We start from the raw sequence: 19533 nt of genomic DNA, 5'->3' as shown, positions 1-19533 counted from the left end.
TCATTTTTCTCTGTCCATTAGAAAACAAAAATGAGCAAGTAATGTACCAAGGAAACTTTACACCACAGGTCTTTGTTGTCTTTCATTTTAACATTCTAATTTTGTCCAGTCTCATGGCTAACATATTGCTTGTAAGTCAGAAGTTGGGAACAATGAATGAGAAGCTGCAAGGAAAAAGTATTCTTTGGTGCTAAGCCTGTAATACAAACTCTTTTTTTACAGAGAGTTTATGATGGGTTCACCACCATAGTTTTTAAATGTGCCCAATAAAATGCATGGGGGAGAAATCAGGGAACTGAAAACTGATCTCCTCTGTTACAATTCTGTGTTGATACCTAAAGCCAAAGAACAATTACACAGCAATAATAAGCATCTCTTTCCCACACATCAGTTACCAGAAGCCTCCTAATACATTATCAAAAAATCTCTTTTCCAACATTTGAGAGCTTAAATATTCAGTTCAAGTCTGAAGCTAAATGTATTAATGAAGTGTATACTCCCAAATGCATAGGCTCAACTCAAGAGTGTGTCTTGTCAGCCCAACAAGAACCCTTTTTTAGATGCATTGCGGCAACTTAAACTTTAGTTTGGATTTTAAGGAAGTAAAGTTTATATGCAAAAGTTTCTGAGGTTAGGTCTCCCTCCTTCACATTCCTCCCTCCACAGTAGATTGCTATAGGGAGAAGAATATGAAAGCAGATTTGCAGCAGAGCACAACACACTGCAGGTGAAAATATCTGAATCTGTATTCTAGAAGCTTAAAAATTCCACTTTTCATTCATGAATTATGTATTTGCCTAGGCTTTTGCATCTAATGATACCTGAAGTAGAGATGGAAAGGGTATGCACTGAATAATATTTTGTACATGAACTGTTACAGCACTTTTGAATCTGTGCCTGGTTTATTACTGCTATACATATCATAACTTCTCAGATGTCCACTGCCAGCAGGAGACTAGCAGCAATGAGATACTGACCGGGTCTAGTAGCTCTGCACCTGATGCAGAAGTGTTCAGTGTCCGGATTCATAGCCTCTGAGAAATGAATGATTTTTCTGGGATTGCATGTGTGCTGCATAGCCTGAATTTTTTCACCTCATTCAGTACAAATTACAGAAAACCGGCACTGCCATTCTTGTGAAGTTCAGAATATTTCTCAAATCCCTCAAAATTCTTCTAAAATGATAAATAAGGATTAAAATAATAACAAAAAAAGGCAAGGCAAGGTGATTTTAACAAGCTTCATATAGAGACTTTTTCTGTAACATCTATCCAGATTTTTACGATTGATAAAATAGTATCTTCAATGGATTGTCCTTATGACCCAGTAAAGCTACAAAAAAAAAAAAAAGAAACAGTGGCAGGGAAAATAAGCTTGTGTCAAGTTATAAGAACAAGGTTATTCAGTGTTTTTTGCAAAGGAGGTGCAAAAAGAAGACCTATCTGTGTGAATATGTTTCTCCTTCGTAGTGGTTTCCCAGCTAGCAAGACTGCAGTGGAGTTTTCTAATAGATTCTATAAGCATCAGCTTTGATTGGATCCACCTGAAAAAAAAAAGGAGTGGTTTACGTTGTCCCCTCCCCACACCCATCCCAGAAACATGGAAGGGCTTGTGGAATGGTTTTGTTGACCCTGTGTTGTTCACAGCTCTGTCTCCTGTCCCAGCACATTTTTGTTTACAGAAATCTAGCTCTGTGGAGTAATGTTGAGGGACAACTGCAGATATGACAGAGAATAAAAAGCATTTCTTACTCAGTTTCATAAACTAACATATGCCTTTACTGTGCTGTAGAAAGGATGGCTTGTAAATACAAATTAGAAATAGTAAGCTGCTCTTATGATGTGAACCATTTAATTAAACTTATACCAGTAAAAAGGTATCAGTTTAACACCTCTGTAAGGTAAGGTGTCATGGTTTAAGCCCAGCTGGTAACTCACAACCACGCAGCTGCTCGCTCTCTTCCCCTCTTTCTTCCTCCCCCCACTCCCAGAGGGATGGGGAGGAGAATCGAAAGAATGTAACTCCCATGGGTTGAGGTAAGAGCAGTACAGTAACGAAGGTATAACACAAATCACTGCTGCTACCACCAATAATAATAATGATAAGGGAAATAACAAGGGGAGAGAATACAACCACTCACCACCCGCTGACTGATACCCAGCCCAACCTGAGCAGCGATCTGGGCCTTCTGGGTAACTCCCCCCAGTTTCTATACTGAGCATGACGTGCTGTGGTATGGAATACCTCTTTGGCTAGTTTGGGTCAGGTGTCCTGTCTCTGCTTCCTCCCAGCTTCCCATGCCACTCCTCACTGGCAGAGCATGAGACTGAAAAGTCCTTGATTGGGGAAACATTACTTAGCAGCAACTAAAAACATCGGTGTTATCAGCACTGTTCCCAGGCTAAAGTCGAAAACACAGCACTGCACTAGCTGGTAAGAAGGAGAAAAATTACTGGTACTGTTGAACCCAGGACATAGGGGTATTATCCCACAAATGAAGAGTGGAGGCCCAAAAAAGAATAAGGCAGTTGCTAAAAGCATTTAGGATTACCCAGACTAGAATTGCAAAACTTGAGTAATTTGTGTAACTAATCACATTTACGAAAATGACAAAGGGTAATAAGCTTGTATATGTCAGTGGAGCTAGCACACATAGATCACATCAAGCAAGCTTGCAATGTTGAGTAGAAAAGACATGACTATGTAGAAAATACAGATTTAAATGTATCATAGTGGTCATGCAAGAATTACATGTGGCAAGTCAAAGAAACCATGATCCCAAGACAATGCCCCAAGTGCTGAAACAAAATAGGTGGTAGTTCTCCAACAAAACAATACTAAGGAGCAGTGACTACAAGCAACATGATTTATATTCTGCAAAAAAATCTTGCTGAGTTGTAATAAACTGGGAGAAAACATTAGAATCACAGAATAGTTAGGGTTGGAAAGGACCTTAAGATCATCTAGTTCCAAACCCCCTGCCATGGGCAGGGACACCCCACACTAAACCATGCCACTCAAGGCCTCATCCAAACTGGCCTTGAACACCGCCAAGGATGGAGCATTCACAACTTCCCTGGGCAACCCATTCCAGTGCCTCACCACCCTCACAGTAAAGAATTTCTTCCTTAGATCCAATCTAAACTTCCCCTGTGTAAGTTTGAACCCGTTACCCCTTGTCCTGTCACTACAGTCCCTGATGAAGAGTCCATTCCCAACATCCTTGCAGGCCCCTTCAGATACTGGAAGGCTGCTCTGAGGTCTCCACGCAGCCTTCTCTTCTCCAGGCTGAACAGCCCCAACTTCCTCAGTCTCTCTCCATACAGGAGGTGCTCCAGTCCCCTGATCATCCTCGTGGCCTCCTCTGGACTTGTTCCAACAGTTCCATGTCCTTTTTATGTTGAGGACACCAAAACTGTACACAATACTCCAAGTGAGGTCTCATGAGAGCAGAGTAGAGGGGCAGGATCACCTCCATGACCTGCTGGTCACGCTCCTCTTGATGCAGCCCAGGATACGGTTGGCTTTCTGGGCTGCGAGCACACACTGAAGCCGGCTCATGTTCATTTTCTCATTGACCAACACCCCCAAGTCATTCTCTGCAGGGCTGCTCTGAATCTCTTCTCTGCCCAACCTGTAGCTGTGCCTGGGATTGTTCCGACCCAGGTGTAGGACCTTGCACTTGTCATGGTTAAACTTCATAAGGTTGGCATCAGCCCACCTCACAAGCGTGTCGAGGTCCCTCTGGATGGCATTCCTTCCCTCCGGCGTATCAACCGAACCACACAGCTTGGTGTCATCGGCAAACTTGCTGAGGGCGCACTCAATCCCACTGTCCATGTCACTGACAAAGATGTTGAACGAGACCAGTCCCAACACCAATCCCTGAGGGACACCACTCGTTACCGGTCTCCAGCTGAACATCGAGCCATTGAACACAACTCTTTGCGTGCAGATATCCAGCCAGTCCTGTATCCACCGAGTGGTCCACCCATCAAATTGATGTCTTTCCAATTTAGAGACAAGGATAAACATGATAAACATGATAAACAAGGAGGTGGTTGGTGACAGCCAGCATGGCTTCAGTAAGGGGAAATCCTGCCTGACCAATTTGATGGCCTTCTATGATGGGGCTACGAAACTGATGGATAGGGGCAAAGCAGTTGATGTCATCTACCTGGACTTGTGCAAAGCGTTTGACGCTGTCCCACACGACATCCAGGTCGAAGGAGGTGATCCTGCCCCTCTACTCTGCTCTCGTGAGACCTCACTTGGAGTATTGTGTGCAGTTCTGGTGTCCTCAACATAAAAAGGACATGGAACTGTTGGAACAAGTCCAGAGGAGGCCACGAGGATGATCAGGGGACTGGAGCACCTCCTGTATGGAGACAGGCTGAGAAAGTTGGGGCTGTTCAGCCTGGAGAAGAGAAGGCTGTGTGGAGACCTCAGAGCAGTTTCCAGTATCTGAAGGGGGCCTGCAAGGATGCTGGGGAGGGACTCTTCATCAGGGACTGTAGTCACAGGACAAGGGGTAACGGGTTCAAACTTAAACAGGGGAAGTTTAGATTGGATCTAAGGAAGAAATTCTTTACTGTGAGGGTGGTAAGGCACTGGAATGGGTTGCCCAAGGAAGTTGTGAATGCTCCATCCTTGGCAGTGTTCAAGGCCAGGTTGGATGAGGCCTTGGATGATATGGTTTAGTGTGGGGTGTCCCTGCCCATGGCAGTGGGGTTGGAACTAGATGATCTCAAGGTCCTTTCCAACCCCAACTATTCTATGATTCTATGTGCCTTAGCATGCCTTCCAGGAGAATCTGCTCCAAGATTTTGCCAGGCACAGAGATGAGACTGACTGGTCTGTAATTCCCTGGGTCATCCATTTTCCCCTTCTTGAAAATGGGGGTTATATTGCTCTTTTTCCAGTCGTTGGGAACTTCACCTGACTGCCATGATTTTTCAAATATGATGGACAGTGGCTTAGCAACTTCATTTGCCAGCTCCTTCAGGACCCATGGATGGATTTCATCAGGTCCTGAACTTGTGCACGTTCAGGTTCTTAAGATGGTCTCCAACCTGATCCTCTCCTACAGTGGGCCTAGGGTCTTCATTCTCACAGTCCCTGCGTCTGCCTTCTAAGACTTGAGTGGTGAGGTCAGAGCATTTGCCAGTGAAGACCGAGGCAAAGAAGTCATTAAGAACCTCAGCCTTCTGCAAATCCAGGGTAGTCAGTTATCCTGATAGCTTCCGGAGAGGGCCTAAGTTGTCCCTAGTCTGTCTTTTATTTGCAATGTACCTATAGAATCCCTTCTTGTTATCTTTAACATCCCTAGCCAAGTTTAATTCTAACTGGGCCTTAGCTTTCTTAACCTGGTCCCTAGCTTCCCAGGCGACATCTGCATATGCTTCGAAGGCCGCCTGTCCTTGCTTCTACCTTTTATAAGCATTAAAACATGACGAGGATACTGTCCACTATGATATGAAAGAAAGGGCTAAAATAAACAACTAAAATAAGGTATGGCAATTAAAATGGAAGTAACAATTGAAAGCATGTAAAGTAACCATAGGCAAAATTAGGGTAATAAAAAAGAGTATTCGATTTTTTTTTAACATCACTTGCTTCACTGGATGCTTTCAGTGCTCTGAGAATTTAGTTGACCCTTTGCTTCATAGATTTCTAATCATACAACTCTATAGATTTCTAATTATAAAGTAACCTAAATGCTACAGCAGCATCATCACACTTTTTAAAACACAAATTTCAACTTTATCATGGGCCCTAAATTACATGCTATTAATCACAACCATTAACCACTGAATGACACTTTCACTTATGCTGCCTTCAGTAGTATTTCAAGCAACCATGGTCTGAGCAGTATGTTAAAACTTACTTTAACATTATTTCCCTTGATTTATTTAGGGTCCACCTGGCCTGCCTGGCTTGAAAGGAGATCCAGGTTCCAAAGGAGAGAAGGTATAATGTAGTCATTGTTTGTGCATTTGTAATTTTTATCCAGTCTAAAAGTCTGAATAAAATTAGCAGAAGAAAACACTAGAGGTTTTGTATCAGAAAGCAAGACAACTTACTGTGTCTACTCAGCTTCACATAGTCTTATAGTAATTGTGAAGTTTTAATCCACATCTGGTATCCTGGAGCAATGTAGAAAGGAAAATATTAGTTCCTGTGTCGTAATCTATTGACCATGTGATTCTTCCTTGCAATAAAAATCCCAAAGACAGTGATGTAAAGAGAGCTGTTCATTTGACAAAAACCTAGTAGCAATAAAAAGTACTTGAGATTTTTATTTTAAAACAATAAAATCTAAATATTTAACAGCTATAATACCTCCTTTTGAAATAATGGGTTGAGACATACAGGATAGCACAATTTACTGATTGCTTGTATATCAGAAAAAAACTGTATAAAGAAGGGGATATCAATATCTTCTGAATTTCAGGTTTTGTTTATGTGCTTGCAGCAGCTGCTTATACAGCCGTATTGCATGTGGAAACAACTGTGCAACTCTATAATATGCTTATAGCATCTAAATGTAACATTTATGAAATTTGTACCCACAGGTGGTGTTATTTCTGTATTGATTTCGGTAAGGAGTATGTTGCACCTCTTTCACTCAATAGGCAGTCACAGATTGCAAGTTAAGTCTAAAAGGTCAACTAAAACCAACTAATATGCTTTCAGAATAACTTTTTTCCAGGTTAATCGTTGACTAGCAACAGTGATGACATTTGAAAGTTCTAATTCATGTGTTTGAAAAGCACATTTACTTTATATATATTGTGTGTTAACTATATTTTCTTCTGTCTTGCTTAGGGACATCCTGGTTTGATAGGCCTGATTGGACCTCCAGGAGAACAGGGTGAAAAGGGTGATAGGGGTCTTCCTGGCCCACAGGGATCTCCTGGAGCCAAGGGTGATGCAGTGAGTAAAACAGATTTGTGCTTTCATTCAAGTTCTATGCAAGCAAAGAGCGCATGTTCAACTATTTCTTTTGAGAGACATAAAGTTACTATAAACATGTAACACCCAGAGCCTCCTGCTAGAAGTTAAAACTTTCCTACAGACAAGGTGAAGTTAGCTTAAAACAAGATCATACTTCAGAAGATGAAGTAATCACATACACCTAAGGGATAAGATAAAACTAGCAACACCAATCTCATCATGTTTATTAACTGCACTACCCAAAGTAGCTTCCTTTCTCCTAGCTATTATCCATGTTTCCAGGCACTATGTAAAAAGTGAGGTTTTGAAGTCAGTCTAAAGGGGAACACAGTTGTGACTGTAAGTACTGCAACTACAGGCAACTCAAAATGTCAGGTAATATTTTAAACTTACAGACTATTTGGACTCTAGCAAATGGCCTAAATCAAAACTCATCAGGGTTGGTTGCTTTCATAAATATGCATGTTTAAATCCATTCCAGTACTTCAGTTCTGTACTTACTCTCTTACTCTGTCTTAGGGAATTTCCGGTCCTGCAGGTCCACTCGGACCCCCTGGTCCTCCTGGTTTACCTGTAAGTAATTTCATCCAGTTCTCCTGTTCAAAACACTCCCTGATTGTGTGACATACACTCCAACTATAGTTCTGTGTTCTTGCCCATAGGGTCCCCAAGGTCCAAAAGGTTCCAAAGGATCCAGTGTAAGTAGTTTGCATCCATATTTTTTGTTCTTTAACTTCTGTGTATGTTACTTTTAACATTGTGTAATATGGTCAGTACTTAATTTCTTTCATTGCCTTATAGGGTCCTGCTGGTCAAAAAGGTGACAGTGGGTTACCTGGTCCACCTGGTCCCCCAGTAAGTAAGAACTCTTATCTGACATGGAGAAGCATTTTTGAACTTGCAGATAAGGAATATATTCATGATTGGAATTAATGAAAAATGGTTTTTTTTCCAAATCTGAATGAAATGTTTCAATCACTTGAAGTATTGCTTTATAGACCCCATGTGTAGTTTTAAAATTTTATCAAAGAAAACATCCTCAGTTTTCATTTGTCATAGGCTATGCCTGTGCTTGAGGGAATTGCCAGGGATAAATAGGCAAGTACAAGTCAGTTCTGCACACTTAACTTATATGAGGGCAGCACACTCTTCCCCAAAATATCGAGGAAATAAGTGAAACAAAGAATTTGAAGAAAGCCTATTCAAAGCTTCTGCAAGCCACATCCTGTGGTCTTCCTCTGCCTATTTATGCAGCTGAAAAACAGACAGAAAAGGTGATCAGATACATTGTTTTCCACTCAGGGTCCGCCGGGTGAGGTAATCCAGCCACTGCCAATCCAGTCACCCAAAAAGACAAGAAGATCTCCTGATTACATGTTGTCTGATGCTGGTGATAATATTCTGGATTATTCCGATGGCATGGAAGAGATCTTTGGTTCATTGAATTCACTGAAGCAAGACATCGAGCATATGAAGTATCCAATGGGCACACAGAATAACCCAGCCCGAACTTGCAAAGACTTGCAACTCTGCCACCCAGACTTCCCAGATGGTATGTTAATATTGCATGACAAAGGCAAACAAGGCTGAAGTTATAATCTGCTAGGATACTTCAGAGCATAATTCATTATTGGTAGGTGGTTAATATAGTTGATCAATAAACACAGTCTCATTAAATCAATTTTTCATGTATAAAAATGCATAAAATGTAAGTAAGAGCCATTCTCTTGGTAAAATCCTAAATGGTTTAAATACATAACCTGATCTGGGTTTAGATTTAAAATTTTGTGGAGTGCCAAATAAAAAACAGTTCTTTTTTGGGAATGTGGGCCTTGCATTTCCAAAACTATCCAAACAGGAGAGGAATTAAAGATTGATGCTAATTAGATCATTGGAAAGGAAAATCAAAAACGGCGGCCTGCTGGGATAGCTAACAGCTTGTATTAAAAGAAACAAAAACTATTTTAGCTGTATACTTTAGCTGAGCACAATAATATAAAATAGCACTGGTATTATATGAGATTTATTATTGACTGTGGCTCTCAAAAAATTAACTCTTCCTTTACCCTTAGAAACAATAATTTGTTTCACTGCATGACCTCTGTTCTATATCATTCAGCGAATATACATTCAAGTTTCTCTCATACTGTTTAGTGCATCTGAGAACTAGCTTAATAAAATGCAGAGTAGTATGAACAAAACACTGTGTTCTCAAGAACTATCTTGATTTAATTATTCTTTGTTGTTTTCTGAGCTTACCCTCTGGAAAGGTTTAAATGAAAGCTAGCCTTCACAGAGCTTTCATGCTTTCATAGTTTTTTCAATTGCAATGGATTATTTTCCAAGTTCAAAGCTGTATTTTTTGTGCCTTTAAATGGGAGGGAAATAGATTTCAACAGTTTAATGCTATTTTATTGTTTTCATTCTAGATAGATAAAAAACAGATGGTTGCCTTGAGGCATAGTTAAGCAATGTATATGCTATATGAAAAGTACATATTTACAATTCAGTGACGTTCATAATAATGAATGGTTTTTATAAACCAGATTCACCTTCTTCATTTACCAGTATTTGCTTAGTATCTGAAGCTTTCTTCATATAAAAGTAATATTTTGTTTAAAATAAAAGTAAATGCATTCATTAAAACACAAGATTCTCCAGGGGCAAGAATTTGTTTTCAGTAAATACAGCCTGAATCAATAGAATTTTAAAATACCATAAATGCTTTGTCTATGCCCTGTAATTAGAAGACAGAACTGATGAAGGGATTTGTCATTCTTCTTTGACACCTTCACTATTACCTTGAAATTAGATTAGAACAGTAGTGCCAGAAAATCATCTGCTGTCTTACTGATAAACTAGCTGGAGATAAGGACCCACACCACAGAAATCACTATTATAATTAGTATGGTGTTAAAAAGTGTTGATTTTTAATGGACCTTGGATTGACTGTGGCTCTCTTTCATGCCTAGCATTTGCTCACCCTAGCATTGTAGAGCCTGAATTCTCAGCCATGCCAGTCTGGCAGGATTCTGGAAACTGTATAGGGAAAGTTTTAACTGTCTTTCCCACTGCGTCACCTAACCAAGGATTAGTTAAGGTGCTTTGCTTAAAATATGCCTCTTTCAATAAAAGCTCTAGGTAGTTGTGCCAGCTACAACCTCACCAAGCCCTGTGTGGCCATATTTTTATGTAGATAGGTGTGCAAATGACCACAGATTTTTCTCTCTGACCTAAGCCATATCTGTTTTATGCCTGAAGATGCCTGTGCTCTGTTTTTGAGAGTGCTGTTACCACTGGTACAAATTATCCTTCTATCTTAAATACTGAAGTGGCCAAATTGTTGAGACTTGCAATGTATGTTTCACGCATAATGTCCTTCCTCCACTAGACCAAGTTCCTTCATAAGCTCAAGCAGTATCCTGCAACAGAATCATGGTTTGAAGCAAAATTAGAGAAAAAGAAAAGGAAAAAATTAGAGAAAAGATAAAAATAGACTTGATTAAGTCTATTAAGTCTTGATAATAGCAGAAACAAATCACAGGGCAGAAAAGGGTTGCTTTCTCATCATTCAGATAAAACAACTTTGCTATAAACTTCGGAGGACAAAAGTAAAGAAAAAAGTACTGGGGTAGCAGTAAAACATGGATCTTACGAATACTGATTCCACTACATAAGGCAAATAATTTCTCATTTGTTTTAGGGGAATATTGGATTGATCCTAACCAGGGATGTTCTGGAGACTCCTTCAAAGTGTACTGCAATTTCACGGCAGGTGGAGAAACTTGCATCTACCCAGATAAGAAATCTGAAGGAGTAAGTGCCAATCTGTGTTTTCAGCTGACTGCTGACAGATCCTACTATGCTATTGCAATGTTGAACTAAAGAAGATAATTACATTGTCACATTTTCGTATATCTATCTTTCTGGTTACACTAAAATGTGCACAAATCTGAATGAAGTGGTAAAATGGTACACAGATGTAACAAACAGTATTTTCACTGTTTTGCTTAGATAGGTGTCGTGGTTTAAACCCAGGCCGTAAATCAGAACCACGAAGTCCACTTCCCCCCCCACCTTTCTTCCCTCCGCTTCTGGAGGGACGGGGAGGAGAATCGAAAGAATGCAGCTCCCACGGGTTGAGATAAGAACAGTTTAATAACTAAGGTATAACACAAATCACTACTGCTACCACTAATAGTAATAATGATAAGAGAAATAACAAGGAAGAGAATACAACCGCTCACTGACCGGTACCTCAACCCCACCCTGCCATGATCCAGCCCTTCCGGGGGCTCTCCGTTCTACATCCTGGGCATGACGTGCTGTGGTATGGAATACCTCTTTGGCTAGTTTGGGTCAGGTGTCCTGTCCCTGCTTCCTCCCAGCTTCTCCTCCTCCCTGGCAGAGCATGAGACTCACAAAGTCCTTGGTCAGTCTAAACATCGCTGTTATCAGCTCCATTCCCAGGCCGAAAGTCAAAAACACAGTGCTGCAACAGCTACTAAGAAGGAGAAAAACTGACTGCTGCTGCTGAACCCAGGACAGTATCCACCCCTTATTCCATACCATTCACGTCATGCTCAGATCCCACATTTTCAATATACCATCACTTTCATCTCAGTGCACTCTTATCTTAGTGCATGGACCAATCCCTATAAAGCTACTGAGTCCATTCGGTCCATGATGGTGGGCTCCATCTCTTGTAACAGTCTTTCAGAGCAGGAGAGGCCCATTGCAAAGTCCACCCCTCGATCATGAGTCCATCTCTGTGTTGCATCTCTGCCCTGATGGCCTGAAGTGTCATGGGCCCATCAGGCTCAAAATAATTCACCCTCCCCTGCAGCAGTCTCTGCAACTTGTTGCTGGGGACTCCACACAGCTGCCTTCCATCTCCGATGCTTCCAAAGCACTGGAGGGGCCCAGTGGATTAGATACTCGCCCATACTGTCCCACACACCATGACACTCATGGCTGTCCAGCCTTGGGGAAAACCTCTCGGTCCCCCTGTATTGTCTAAACCCAGACAAGACCCAAACCTGACTCTGCTTGACTCTTGGGATCAGACAAAATGGCCATGGGTAAAACACACTCTGTGTGTGTGCCAACATGGTGATCCCCATCACAATCAGCAGGCAGGTTCCAAGGTTACCCAAAGGCCATTCAAAACCTTCAAAACTCTCAAATGATGCTACTGTACTTGTCACTGGGGCTGGTGTAGCTGCTGTGCTTGAAGGCTTTCTCACCACCAGCTTCTCTTCTTCTGAGTCCAGATCTTCCTCCTCTGCCTTGCTGGAAAGTGCTGCAGGGTCTCCTGCATCCTCCTGGGGCTCAGGCTCACAGGGCTCGGCGGACGGCTGCTGGGGGATGCTCTCGGCCGCCGCGGGGCTGGGCTCGGCTGTGGGGCTCGGCTCCTCCGCTGCCTCCTCCCGCTGCTCGGCAGCTGCCTCCTTCCCCTCCTCGGCAGCCGCCTCCTTCCCGGCCTCCGGCCCCGCTCCCGCAGCCGCTTGGTCCCCAGGGCCCCTCTCCCGGGCCGCTTCGGCCGCCGCCGGCTCCCGGGGCTGCTCCCCCTCAGCTCCCCGCAGCCTCACAAAGACGGACGCGAGGACGAGGACCAGGATGGTGAAGAGCAGCGGGACGGCCACGTACAAGTCCACGGCCACGTCCATCCCACCCTGCTGCCGGAGCCCCCCCGTATCGCAAGCCATTACCATAAAGTACAATGAAACAAGAACCTTAGCCCAAGGCCCACACTTGATAAACACTAACACAGCAAGTACTGGCTCCAAGCAAGCTACAACATACAGAAACTGTGGTATCAAAAAGAACAACTGTGAGAGCCCATAAATCAGCATTGTGCCTTGGTCAGATCTGTTGTTATCTCAACCCTTCCTGCCCCACGTTGGGCGCCAAAAAGAACTGTCGTGGTTTAAGCCCAGGCCGTAAATCAGAACCACGAAGTCCACTTCCCCCCCCACCTTTCTTCCCTCTGCTCCTGGAGGGACGGGGATGAGAATCAAAAGAATGCAACTCCCATGGGTTGAGATAAGAACAGTTTAATAACTAAGGTATAACACAAATCACTACTGCTACCACTAATAGTAATAATGATAAAGGAAATAACAAGCAAGAGAATACAACTGCTCACCAACCGGTACCTCAACCCCACCCTGCCATGATCCAGCCCTTCCGGGGGCTCTCCGTTCTACATCCTGGGCATGACGTGCTATGGTATGGAATACCTCTTTGGCTAGTTTGGGTCAGGTGTCCTGTCCCTGCTTTCTCCCAGCTTCTCCTCCTCCCTGGCAGAGCATGAGACTCACAAAGTCCTTGATCAGTCTAAACATCGCTGTTAACAGCTCCATTCCCAGGCCGAAAGTCAAAAACACAGTGCTGCAAAAGCTACTAAGAAGGAGAAAAACTGACTGCTGCTGCTGAACCCAGGACAGTAGGGAATCTCTGCATCTGCTTGCTGACATTTCACTGCATTTCAGGATGCAACATAGCTGTGCAGCCAGTTAAAGTGCATAATCTAGCATTTGACCTAAAACCTAGACTCTTACTGCCTTTCTCTTGGGTTTCATTTATATCTATTCCTTTATACTTGTGCAAAGTACATATAAAACACTATGTATTAACAGTGTCCTCACTTGTTATAAATGACCTCTGATGGGGCAGATGGTGGAGAGGTGGCTTTCTAAAAGCTTGCCTAAATGAGAGATCTATCAGCATTAACAACAGTGAAAACTCTAATTTACACACTCTTCACAGAGACAATTTAAACCAGCAGTTTACCTGAAACTTAACAAATGAAAACAGTCTCCCTTAAATAGAAGTACCTCTCTTTATAAGCTATCACTTTGGATTCTGTTTGAAGTAACTAATTTGAAGGCATTCTATATGAGAAAACCATCCTATTTTAGACCTTTAAAGGGGCTGAGATATCACTATCTGATGTGAAATTTGTTCCAGGTAATGTAAAACCTTCCTATCTGATAACATATGTTTTAAATACTTCTATCTCTGCTGTTTTACCACACAGGTTAGGATTTCATCATGGCCAAAGGAGAATCCAGGATCTTGGTTTAGTGAATTTAAGCGAGGCAAACTTGTAAGTTATCTCTGCAGCATAACAGTTACTCACAAATCAAGTACACATTATCAGTGATCAACAGATCCCAAATAATTTTACAAATACATAGATAATAAAAAGTCTCTTCAGCCCCAGCCCTTTTCCCCTAAATATTAGCACAGGTATGCAACCTCTTGCCACTGAACAGCAGCCTGCTCTGTATTTTGCCACAATGATCCCAGTGCTCACATCACCACTGACCCTTAGTAAAGCAGCTGGAGCACAGATCCCCTGCCTACTTCTAGATAACTGGAAATATACTGAGTATGCAGAGATGAGACTGCAGGATGACATCACTTTATAATTAACTGAACACAGATTCCCAAAGAGATTCTGCTGTCTTTCACTATATAATTCTCTCCTGAGTTCTGAACTATAGTTCTTCATCCTAAATATATTGCTACAACATGAAAACCTATTTACTGAGCCGTAGCTTTATTGAACTTTAACACTCCATAAAATGTTATTATGTTTGCTGATTTATTTTTTTTTTTTAATTTTTTTTAAGGACAGTTTTGTGGTTCTTTTGTCAACAATAATTTTGGTTTGCATTTTAAGAAAGGAAATGGAAAATATTGATGTAACTTGTGTTTTCCAGCTTTCTTATTTGGATGTTGAAGGCAATTCCATTAATATGGTCCAAATGACATTCCTTAGACTACTGAGTGCCTCTGCCAGACAGAATTTCACGTACAACTGTCATCAGTCTGTAGCTTGGCATGATGCATCATCTGACAGCTATGACAAAGCACTAAGGTTCTTAGGATCAAATGATGAAGAAATGTCTTATGACAACAGTCCTTACATCAAAGCCCTTCACGATGGCTGTGCGGTAAGTGGAGGCTCAGAAGAGTCTTTACAAAACCAACCTATCAATTAAAGTAGAAATCAAACAAGCACATTTTTTTCAGAGTTTTCTTCTGGAAAAAAAACTCAGAACTATTATATTTTTAATGGAATGCCTTTCAGTAGATTTTTAACTACAGTACGTAATTCCTTAATTTAATTTTCATATAGATACCAAGAAAAAAAACCCTAAGCAAACATAAGCCGAGCAACAGAAATGGAACAAACCTGGCATGCATACAGGCTGTCAGCACCATTGTGCTGAAACTAGACTATTTGCTAATATGAGCACAGTGTAAGAGAAGAGCAGAAGCAGAAAAAGCATAATCAGGGGAGGCAGCCCATTGGGAGAATATGTTTATACTCAAAACCAAGGCATATGAAGACAGCATATTTAGTGAATACAGTAAAAACATGTATGAACTAAGCCATATATATGTACCCAAACACTGAATTAATTGTATTGATATGTTTCTTTTTATTTCCTTTTCTCAGTTTTGGTAGTCAAAGCCAGGTGAAGTTTGTGGATTGTATCTTTCAGAATCTTTTCTTATCTCAGCTAAAATCCCAAACACGTATCAGCTCCCTGACCACCTCTCCAGCAGGGTCTTGTAGGCATAGCAACTGTTACCTCTTCTCAGAAACAGAATGGCTTGTACTGAACACTTTTAAACAAAGACATCAAAGGAGCAAGTGACAGTTAAAGCCTCATTAATTTTGGGGGGTTTTGATATAGGAGCATTTTGAAGGCAGCTCCTGAGAAATCAGTGAGAGAAATCAGAGACCTGAAAGTGCCAGGTTACACACCTGGCTCTGAGACAGAGATTCGGCTCAGGTGAGTGCAGAGTCTCCTCCCCTCGGTAATGATATCTGAATACATACTGCTTCGGGACAGCCTTTCTGTAGGTTCTGTATTTTGCTTTTGTTATCCACAGTGGGTGAATGTAGAGCTCCAGAGGCTTTAAGTCTGTCACTAAACTGAGGACTGTCAGATCTACATAATTTTGATGCTCATCTAAACTCTGAGACCCTGGCATAGGTGAAAGGGTTCTCAGCAAGATACAAGAGACAATCTGAACAAAGTGCAGGCCTGATAAGTCACACGATGTCTTGGCCGGATGATATTTAGAGGATCTAGAGAGCCTTTGTTAGGAAGTGTGCCTTTAAGCCTGGTTCTAAAGGCATAAGTTGGCAGTCCTGTCAGACTACTGCTTTCTTTCATGTCCAAACAGCTGCTGTATTATTTTGTGAGACAGTCACAGTCTTTCTTCTTAGAAGTGGATCTTTCTTCTGCCTTTCAGAACTAATTAGTAATTTTTTCACAAGGAAAACATGTACACTGCTAGGAGAATATTGTTATAAGTTATTTAATAGTACAGATAGCATATATATTCTCTAAGAAACATTAAATGTCTTGGGTAACTTTTCATTTGTAGGCCTGTTCTAGTAAGTCAAAAAGCTATGGGCTGATCACTTTCTAAAATCAAAACCATTCCATTTAATTTTTAAAATAAAATCCTAAGAACTTGCCCATGGGGGGGCAATAATTTATAAATCCTACACTCAGAGATAGCCTATGAAGATCTACAGCACATGCTTACTGCTCTGATATATAACCATGTTTGGGTTTGTTTCCCTTTTTTTCCTTTTTTTTTTAACAGTCAAGAAAAGGCTATGCAAAGACAGTGATTGAAATCAACACACCCAAAATAGACCAAGTGCCTATAGTTGATGTGATGATCAATGACTTTGGTGATCAGAACCAGAAGTTTGGATTTGAGGTCGGTCCAGTCTGCTTCCTTGGTTAAGCTTAAGACAAAAATCAGATCAACAAAAATGTTGCACTTTGGTGCTACCAACCCACTTTATGCCACATGCAAGTTTTGAGTAAGGATGGCGTAGAAAATATGTCTTCTTGTGTATGTCTTACCTAGAAAGTAATTGTTGCCCTTGTAGGGCCAGAATCACATGACTTAAACTTCTTTTACAAAAATGCTGTGGCACAGACAAAATAGGGCTCACTTTAGGAGCAACCCCTTTGGAGTCCTTCGGTGCTGTAAAAAAAATGAACAACATGGTGCTCCTTCCATTACAACAAAGAGGTGTTAAGAAAGTGTTGAATAAATTGTAATTATTCTATGTACAGTACTGTACTGTTATTTCTCTGTCCATTTCCAAAACTTGCATGTGTCTTTGAATTGCATCTGGCTCTTATTTTATAATTACAAAACTCCATTGTCAGAACTGTGTATGTATTTGAAAAAACAAAGCTGTACTTGCAAGTGAAGCCAATTCAATTTCTGATTAATAATAAACTCCCTTTGTATATATTGCTGTTGAAGAGCTTGTTATTTGAAGTCACCAACAAAATGTAAGGTGGCAGAACTGGAAGATCTTGAGCAGCACACTGAAACTCTCTTCTGCTGGTATCACTCTGTGATGACAAATTTCAGTGAAAGCACCTTCAAAGGTGCTGTGTTCCATGGTGCTATACCTCAGACTTTTTATGTTCTTTTCTCCTTCCACCATTTCATAAGATACCTGTATATACCTAAAATAAACAAATTTCTATTTTCAGGTGGGGAAAATATGTAAGAAAAATGAAAAAAAAAAAAAAAACAAAAACCCCCAACTTTTCTGTAAAAGATCTGTTAAAAATCTGTGTGAAAGAAATCAGTCTCTTTTTTTAATCTCATCTGAATTTGTTTCCATTGTGCTTATTTACATCAGTATTGAAACTGCATTCTAACAGTTATTTATGGATTCTTGCAGTGTTTACTTAGATTTTTATGTAAGCAATGATGGATGTTTGCTTCCTAAACTGGATACGGAAAGTTCCACAGAATGGTCCTATACAATATTTGCCTGTCTCATTAATATGAAGTATTTTTTCCTTGTTATTTCACCTGAAGGCCAGGGATGCAATATGTCTAGGTCATGTGATTCTACACAGTTGCTAAGCAACATACAAGGGTACTACAGAGCTGTCTTTGACCAAACCTGATACAATGTGCTATTCAAATGTCACCAAACAAATGTTGGTTTGGCCTTCCCTCTGAACATTTTATTCAGGTAGTTGGAAGTAGAAATTACATTTTAGCTTTACAACACAAATCCTTTTGTAATTATTTTTCATAATATATGTAAGACTTGAAAAGAAATGTTTGTTTCTATTTCTTCAAAAATTGTTAAATTAAATAGTACTAGTTTCTGCTGGCTCGTTTCCAACTGGTCTTTTCTTATGCACGTTTATACATGTAAAAGTGAGATTTCAAAAGTCAACTTCTTGCTGGTCATATTTTCTTTATTTTTGAACCAAAGTTTGTAACTCTCACCTCAAAGAGGAAAATACAAATTTTATTAATAAAACCAAGTCTTGTCTACCTGGATTGGTCGTTATCTCTTTTCAGTGTCCAGAGCTTGTCCGCTGTCGGTACTGTAACTTCACTCTGCTTCCAGACCATCCAGACTAAGAACAAAGTAATCTTACTACATGTCCTGGCAAGCACTGAGCAACAGTACTGGGAAGAGAAGTGTTAATAGAAAAGATGCTGATCTGACCATTGGCAGTATGCAGCAAGGCTGACAAGTTCTCATTTAGTTCGTACGGATTTGTAGATGCAGCAGTACACATAATATTATCAAACACAAGGTAGGAACCCAGTAGTCTTTCTAAAGCCACTCTTTTACAACCTACAGTGACCAGCTGCTTCACAATCTCATGCTTATCCTTGTAGGATCCCATAAGGTAAGTAAACCATTTATCGACAAGAAATAGGCCAAGACCTAGAAACTACTGAAACACAACATTTCCAGTGTTTTAGGTAGTGGAACCAGAATAGCAATGGGTCCAAGCTAGAGACATGACCTGTGTCACCTGAGTCGTCTTCCAAAATGATTTATGTGTTTTTTTAATCTGCTAACTGATTTGGCAAGTCAGGATTAGGCTGCAGCAGATCGGTGTAGCAGTAGAGTGTAATGATGTATGCAAGGAGCCAAACGAACCCAGATTTTTTCCAGTATTAGTCAACATATCTTGCCAATGTTCATGTTGACGACATTTCAAAGGAGGAAATGAACTTGAGTCTTTACATCTCTCAGGCAAGGCCTTAGCCAGATACCTTACTATTTACCCTTGCCATGAACACATCTCTCCACCTGTAGATTCTAATGCCTCTTTGTCCATTCTCTCTTTCAATGCACTCTTGTTCTCTCCAAGTTTCTGATTAAGAGAGGAAAATTGCCATTATGTATTCTTGTCTTCAAGCAAAAATTACAATATTTATTTTTCTCCTAACAGAAGTCTCATATTATCAGTGCTCTAAAAACCCAACAAAGAAAGCGCTCTTCAGAACAGAAAATGTCACATAAAAACTCACACATTTAGTCTTTCTGTGACATTTAGTAGTCCAGTCCTATGAGCGATAAAAATGTAAAGCTTCATCAATGTTGTTACTAAAAAACTTGAACTATGTAAGCTAAATTCCTTACTCAACCAAGTCCATAAGAAAACAAGGCTCAACATTTTCTACACCAGCAATCAAAACCCTGTGTAATCTAAAACTGCCAGATGACAATTCTGTTGCTATATGACAGCT

At 40.8% G+C, this 19533-nt stretch overlaps 1 protein-coding gene across 3 annotated transcripts in view; it reads left to right on the top strand.

The window, feature by feature from the left end:
* COL11A1 (collagen type XI alpha 1 chain) overlaps window positions 1–16743 on the top strand; it is a gene marked incomplete at both ends in the record, with an annotated part of 166972 nt that extends 150229 nt beyond the window's left edge. For all 3 annotated transcript variants that reach the window (XM_080623762.1, XM_080623763.1, XM_080623764.1), the window contains 10 exons: window positions 5917–5970; window positions 6829–6936; window positions 7477–7530; window positions 7620–7655; window positions 7759–7812; window positions 8260–8509; window positions 10661–10773; window positions 14000–14068; window positions 14688–14921; window positions 16597–16743. In XM_080623762.1, coding sequence (XP_080479888.1) covers window positions 5917–5970; window positions 6829–6936; window positions 7477–7530; window positions 7620–7655; window positions 7759–7812; window positions 8260–8509; window positions 10661–10773; window positions 14000–14068; window positions 14688–14921; window positions 16597–16743 — 1119 coding nt within the window. The remainder of the gene's footprint in view (window positions 1–5916; window positions 5971–6828; window positions 6937–7476; window positions 7531–7619; window positions 7656–7758; window positions 7813–8259; window positions 8510–10660; window positions 10774–13999; window positions 14069–14687; window positions 14922–16596) is intronic.
* Window positions 16744–19533: the final 2790 nt, after the last annotated feature.

The sequence above is a fragment of the Psittacula echo genome (genome assembly GCF_963264785.1).
Source record: "Psittacula echo genome assembly, chromosome: 7".
NCBI lineage: Eukaryota > Metazoa > Chordata > Aves > Psittaciformes > Psittacidae > Psittacula > Psittacula echo.
The sequence above is the reverse complement of the archived record's forward strand: the minus strand, read 5'-3'. Positions and strand labels throughout refer to the sequence as shown.